The sequence below is a fragment of the Salvia splendens genome, chromosome 21, assembly GCF_004379255.2.
Source record: "Salvia splendens isolate huo1 chromosome 21, SspV2, whole genome shotgun sequence".
In the NCBI taxonomy this organism is placed as follows: Eukaryota; Viridiplantae; Streptophyta; class Magnoliopsida; order Lamiales; family Lamiaceae; genus Salvia; species Salvia splendens.
The window spans coordinates 26340165-26347396 of record NC_056052.1 but is presented as its reverse complement, the minus strand read 5'-3'; the positions used below and the strand labels follow the sequence as shown (position 1 = coordinate 26347396).

At 39.1% G+C, this 7232-nt stretch overlaps 1 protein-coding gene across 1 annotated transcript; it reads left to right on the top strand.

The window, feature by feature from the left end:
- The first annotated feature begins 1097 nt into the window (after positions 1-1097).
- Positions 1098-5867, top strand: LOC121785494 (receptor kinase-like protein Xa21). Its single transcript, XM_042183943.1, has 5 exons — positions 1098-1147; positions 1821-2287; positions 2490-4508; positions 4575-4976; positions 5295-5867. The coding sequence occupies exons 2-5, from the start codon at positions 1873-1875 to the stop codon at positions 5690-5692; spliced, it is 3234 nt and encodes a 1077-aa protein (XP_042039877.1). The 5' UTR covers positions 1098-1147; positions 1821-1872; the 3' UTR covers positions 5693-5867.
- Positions 5868-7232: the final 1365 nt, after the last annotated feature.

Genomic DNA, 7232 nt, shown 5'->3' with positions numbered 1-7232 from the left:
TGCTTTTGGCTTTTTCGCAGGAAGGTTAAGAATTCCTCCTGCTTTTCAGCCAAAAACTGCTTGACAGCCTCATTCAAATCGGGCTGCTGGGAAGACTCAGTGGGACGATTTTTGGAGCGGCTTGTTCCTTCGCCATGAGAACTGGTGGTGGATTTATCCCTAGGCTGTTTTCCCGACCTATGGGATGGATTGGCTTCCTCCTGGTTCTCACGGGCTGGAATACGGGTATTCTGCGATCTGGTATGCATTTTTTGGGTGGAAAAAATGGATCAAAAATTCGCTTTATCACAAATTTTGTTCTCTGTTTCCCACAGACGGCGCCAGTGATGAATCCGCGAATTATTGATGATGATGAATGCTCGTAAAAATAAATTACGACACGGTGAATTTACGTGGTTCGATTTACTGAGGTAAATCTACGTCCACGGGAAGAAGGGAGGGCAAGATTGTATTGCTTGATCTGGGATTACAGCTTACAACACAGACTTGCTATATGATTTTATCTCTAGAGGGCTTAACCCTTTTCTATCTGATCTAAGTTCTATTTATACATTGAACTAGGATCGTGGTTTGCAGCCCCACTAACAAGATCGTGGGTGAGCAATAACTGCTCAATAACTGCTTCGTACCACTAAATAGATCGTGGGTATAGCGGAGGTCGTGGAGGCCTTTCATGAGTCCACCAACTCCTAGTTCGGTCGAATGCTGAGACCGAACTGCTGGACTTTACCGATCAGCTCTTGCCGATCTGAGAGGAGAGCTTGACTGGTCGGCTTTTACCGAGCTGTAGGCTGAGTCCGAACTCTTTGGTCGTGCCGAACTCTTTGGTGCCGAACAGATACTCTTTCTTGGGCTCTGGGCTGATGGGCCGTCACTGTTATTGGGCTTGCCATTAGGGTTTAGTTCGTACCCCATCACATATTTTTGCAAGCATCAAACTATATAAATCATCTAAAGTTAGGGGAATAAAAATGTACAATTTGGTTCGCATCAGTAGTTAATTAATGATAATTGATACGTACATTTTTACTCACAATGCTTGATGTTGGGTTAGGAATGGATGATGTTGCGGATAAGGTGCTCGATGATTTGTGTCAAAGAATTCCTTCGTTGCTATCAGAAATGGATCAGCTGGGAACGCCATAAGGTAACTGTTGTGGTTGCAACAGCGAACATATAGTCATTTATATAAATTTGATTTATTAGCTGCGACCATCACGGTGAATTTTTTAACTATTCAGCTCATTGAGTTTTCAATTTTCAATATTTGAAAAATAGCTAGTAGCACTTCGATATTTAGATCTGTATCACTGTATGAATCATACAAAGGCAACACTATAGAGGAATACACCATGCTGCGGTTAGGACAATCATCAAAATAGGTATTCTGTTTTCTTGGCTTTCAAGTTTAAACTTTTATTTTTACATTTGAAATGTGGTGCCAATTCATTTATTGAACGCCAATGACTAGTGATTAATGCATTACTTTGAATATGTGTGTGAGTGCCAATTCATTTATTGAACGCCAATGACTCTTTTGAGTGGTCAATATGCTTTAGAAAATATCACTTTTCCTTTTTCCTTCTCTTTAGTCCATTAATCATATTATCAGTGTCGTCGTTGACGTTGGCAGCTGCTCAGGTCTCCTGGCACTCTCTCCCATCTTAACAAATGGAGAAAAAAACCAAAATTCTAATGTTTTTGGGAATATTTACCCTGAGAATCCGCTTTGCTACATCTGCATTTGTTAACATGTCCGCTGTGGATGAATTGAGTCTCCTTTCCATAAAAGCTAACATAAATTCCGATATTCTGGCTAGGAACTGGTCCAAGGAGACCTCTTTCTGCACTTGGACTGGCATCACTTGTGGAATGGAGCTTCCACACAGAGTAACAGCCATCAATCTTCGAAATATGGGGTTTGAGGGAACCATTGCTAAGGAAATCGGGAACCTCACATTTCTGAGATTCGTGGATATGAGCAACAACAGCATCAGCGGCCCGATTCCTGCTGAAGTTGGGAACTTGAGACAGCTTCGTGTACTGAACATGGAGTCCAATCAGCTCACTGAAGGCATTCCCCAGAGCCTTGGACTGCTGAGGAAGCTGCAGGGGTTGAACCTTTCAAATAACAACTTGATCGGAGTAACTCCGATTAGTTTATCAGGTTGCGTTGAACTGAGGAAGTTGGATTTGTCTCATAACAATCTCAGTGGATATGTTCCTGCAGGATTTTGGAACTGGTCACAACTTGAGGAGCTCTCTTTGAGTAGGAATTATTTGACAGGTATTGTTCATGATAGCCTGCCTTTTGTAGTTTGATTCAACGACATTATGATTTCTCTTGTTAGTGCTGTTTTATTACGACTAGTTTATTTTAGTTCACAATTGGAACAAATCACATTTCAGCCAGCTTGAAAAAAATAGTTCCTTAAATTATTTGAAACATCTTTTTCTCAAACACAGATTCTTCTCTGGGGGATTTACAGGTACAGTTCCAGCATCGATTGGCAATTTGTCGAATTTGGAGGTATTCGATATCAGCAGGAACAGTTTTTATGGGACGGTTGTTTCAGAACTGGGACAACTGTCCAGCTTGAGAATATTGAATCTTCAAGCTAACAATCTAAGTGATGAAGTACCTCAAGCTATCTTCAATATCTCCATGTTAAGATTCCTTTCCCTTAGAGAAAACAACCTGTCTGGCAGTCTTCCATTTTCTATTGACAAAGGCCTTCCAAACATTGAACATATTCTTATAGGCAATATTGAACGGAGGTTCAATCTTCGAGCTAATCAGTTCTATGGAAAAATTCCAAATTCAGTCTCAAATCTTTCCAAACTCATCACACTCGATCTCTCTGATAACTCGTTCACTCATATACCAATAGATCTTGGTAGTTTACATCAACTTCAGAAGCTGAACTTGCAAGCAAATCAGTTGATGAATAACTTGTCTGACCCCGGACAAGACTTCTTATCTTCCTTGGTAGCTTGTAAGAATCTCAAGTCTATACAGATCTCGTTTAATCCTATTACTGGTGTTCTTCCAAAATCCTTAGGCTCGAGTAATCTGTCTACCTCCCTTGAAACCTTGAAGGCTTTCTCTTGCAGATTGTCATATCCAATCCCTGATGAGATAGGGAACTTAAGCAACTTGTGGTGGTTAGACCTTGGGTATAATCACTTAACTGGAGCTATTCCCTCAACACTAGGACAATTAAGAAGCTTGAGGAATTTGAGAATCTGTGGCAATAGGTTTCACGGATCCATCTCCCCTGTCTTGTGCAATTTCAAACATCTCTACTCATTAAATGTAGCCATAAACAGTCTATCTGGACAGCTACCAAGCTGTTTTGTTAACCTTTCTTCGTTGAGAGAAGTCTATATGTCAGATAATGAATTCAATGGTAGCATTGCTTCAATTCCATGGTTTCTTAAGAATGTTAGCAATGTGAAAAACCTGGTAGCATTGGATCTGTCTAGAAATCAGCTTTCTGGAGAAATTCCAAACACCATTTCACAGCTTGAGAATCTAGTTAGACTATCATTGTCAAGTAACAAACTGAAAGGCCCCATACTTGAATCGCTTACGGTTTTGAAGGATCTGCAATACTTGGATTTGTCCCACAACAATCTCTCTGGTTTGATTCCTAAGTCTTTGGAGGCACTTTCGCATCTTCATTACTTTGATGTCTCGTTTAATGAGCTTAGCGGTGAAATTCCAGACAGAGGGTGTTTTGTCAACTTCACATCGGATTTTTTCATTGGTAATAATGGTTTGTGTGGATCACCTCGATTTGAAGTGAAGAAATGCCAATCCTTAAGTACGAGAAAAAGTTTATCATATTTATCATTTTTTATAGTCCTTGTTATTGGCCTTATTTTTGTCCTGATGTGGAAATTTTCTGCAAGAAAGCCATCTCCTTTGTCTGATGAAGTTGGACAGGATATGTTTAGGGGGATTTCACACCAAGCAATCGTTTGTGCCACAGACAACTTTGATGATAGAAACTTGATTGGTAAGGGTGGCATTGGCTCAGTGTACATGGGAAGATTTTCTGATAAAAATGTTTACGCTATTAAAGTTTATGATTTAGATGTACAAGATGCATTGAGGAGCTTCCACACAGAGTGCAGAATATTTGGCAAAGTACGCCACAGAAATATTGTCAAGATTATCGGTTGTTGTTCCCAGATTGATTTTATGGCCTTGGTGATGGAATACATGCCCAACGGCGACCTAGAACACTGGCTCTACTCATCCAGCTGTTCCTTAGGCTTATTTACAAGATTGAGAATAATGACAGAAGTAGCATGTGCGATACAGTATTTACATGAATGCTCTACAGTCCCCATTGTCCATTGTGACTTAAACCCGAAAAACATCTTTCTTGGAGAAGATTTGGTCGTACATGTAGGTGACTTTGGGATTTCCAAGTTCTTGAGTGAAGAAGAGAGAATGCTACGTTCGAGGACCTTGGGTACTGTTGGATATGTTGCACCAGGTAAGAAAGTCTTGTCCAAGAGTACTCTGAAGTTCATTATCTAAGTAAGTTTATTTGTCTTTTTAGAGTATGGATCACAAGGATTAATCACGACCACAGTGGACATTTATAGCTACGGGGTTTTGCTGATGGAAATGCTTTCAAGAAGAAAGCCGACAGATGAGATGTTTTCAGGAGAGTTATCCTTGAGGAGATGGATCTCTGAAGCATTCCCTAATTCAGTATTGCAAATTTTGGATAATGAGATGCTGGACAAAGTCGATGAAGAAGCTAGAGTTGTCTTCAGACCTTTCTTGACATCAGCTATTGAATTGGCGCTAGAATGCACAGCAGATTTGCCCGAGGAGAGGCCTAGTATCACATATGTTCTAAACAGGATAACAGATGTTCTAAGCAGTATGAGAAAGATCCTGATCCAGTTTAAAAACCTAGGAATGTCTATCTCTCTTATTGATTCTGATCAAGCAGGTAACTGTCTATTGTCGTCTTAATGTTTATGTGTGATTGTGTGCTTCAAATACAAGTTTTGATGATGGTAATAATAACAAAGAGTGATATAGTAACAGCAGATCATAAGATTTCAATTGCAATTCACTCTTGATACTTCAGTAAGTATAGGCTGTCAGTTTACTTATTCCTTCCTGGGATGCTTTATTCAGCCGTAGCTCATCAATATTGCATACTAAATGAATGTATATTATTTCCTGAAGTAAAATCTGTCTTACTATCATAATACAAAAGAAAGCAGAATAATGGTTAACTGCCCCTTTGAAATTACTGTCGCAGGACCTTCATCCAGGTCTGATAGAACTCCAAAGTTGTGGCTGCAAATTGAGGAAAATGATACGCAGTTGGCAGCAGTATTTTCTTCAACTTACAGGCACATGCCTCCAGATATGAGGAAGTGTTTCTTGTATATGGCAAGCTTCCCTGAAGATTATGAGATCCATGTTTCGGAACTCATCAAACTTTGGGTAGCTAAAGGCTTTTTGGAATGTCAAAATGAACATAAAAGCTTAGAAGACAAGGGGAAATATGTTTTGAAGCTGCTAGTCCAGAAAGGTCTAGTTTCAGTCATTAGGAGTGATGACAAAATCATAAGTTGCAGGCTCCATAGAGTAGTGTGGAACTTTTGCCAAAGACAGGCTAAGGAAGATAAGTTCTTTCTTCCTGTTGTGGATTAGTTACCTTGCCTAGTCCCTTCTTGATAAGGCATTTTCTTCCATAATTACATACCATGTATTTTCTTCCACAACAGAATGGATCCATTATCCACCTTTTTTGCTTGTGTTCCCATTACTAGATATGCTATCAAAGTTTTTCTGAAATTATATTCGCTGATAGTACTGAATTTTGTAATACTGAGGCAGTTGGGCCTTTGAATTTTGGGATGGATTTGGAAAAAGGATCCCCGAAAGGTTCCATAGAGTAGTGTGGAACTTTTTCCAAAGAGAGGCTAAGGAAGATAAGTTCTTTCTTAGCCGGTCTTTGGCGTGTTTAAACGTCGAATGAATTGGTGTTTCTAAACACGACAATTCAATTGACATTTTTCAGGTATTGTATATAAATATTTGTGTTGCCACATTAACAATCTGATCTGATAGCTCAGTGCATGTGATGGATCTTCGAAACCTTTATTCCGAATTCAAAAGAAAAACCTGGGAACCCTTTTTCCAAATCCACCCCAAAACCGAATTTTACCGAATTTTGGGTGACTCTTTCTAATATTTAAAAAACTGCACTTGAAGTTTCATGTTGTTAGTATGACACAATAATTGTACTGCCTCCGTCCTTAGGTAGATGTCACACTTAGGTGATGACACGAGATTTTAGGAGATGATGTTTTTTGTGTTAAATGGAGACAAAATATATTTTTATATTATTGTGAGAGATGACTTTTTCTGATAAAGGAAATGTTAAAATAAAAAGAAAAGTGTGACATCTACCTTGGAAGTTGGGACTGAGGAAGTATTTTTTTAAGAAGTACTCCCTCCGTCCCGCACTACTTGCACTTATTTTCTTTCTGGGCGTCCCAAGTTATTTGCACTCTTTCCATTTTTAGTAACAATTTATACTTACAGCCGTAATTGTTGACTTTGTCTATCACTCATTCCTTAATCTCCGTGCCCAAAAGGAAAGGTGCGAGTAGTGCGGGACAGAGGGAGTACTACATTAAAGAAAAGTAGCTCTAACATTCATTGAAGTTTTGTCTAAATTCCTTGGGTCATAGAGCAAATTCCTTAGTGGTGAGTTAGTATAAGTGTAGTTCAAAAATACCTACAAATCTTTTAGAATGTGTAGTACTCCCTCCGTCCCATGTTACTTGCACTTATTTCCTTTCTGGGCGTCCCAAGTTATTTGCACTCTTTCCATTTTTAGTAAAAATTATCAACTACAGCCGTAATATTTGACTTTGCTATACACTCATTCCTTAATCTCCGTGCCGAAAAGGAAACGTGCGAGTAGTGCGGGACGGAGGGAGTAATAATGAAAGGCAAAATTTAGTGGTTGGCATGTGGAAGTGGACTAACCTTTTAGTAAATGATTGTAGGCCACAATAATGTCCTTTTGAAGTTCATCGTCAGTTTTATAAAATATCTCTGTATCTACCTGATGTGTAATTTTCGAGTTCAAAAATTGTATGCAAGATCACTCAAGTTTACTAAAATAACTCTAATATTACAACGACACTGCAAGAATACAGGGTCGAATGTAGTACTTTGA

Bases quoted from the DNA above. Each gene is read 5' to 3' on its own strand.
- LOC121785494 (XM_042183943.1), top strand. From the start codon at position 1,873: ATGGAGCTTCCACACAGAGTAACAGCCATCAATCTTCGAAATATGGGG. The intron at 4,509-4,574 runs GTAAGAAAGTCT...TTGTCTTTTTAG, and splicing joins TGTTGGATATGTTGCACCAG to AGTATGGATCACAAGGATTA. The intron at 4,977-5,294 runs GTAACTGTCTAT...TTACTGTCGCAG, and splicing joins TATTGATTCTGATCAAGCAG to GACCTTCATCCAGGTCTGAT.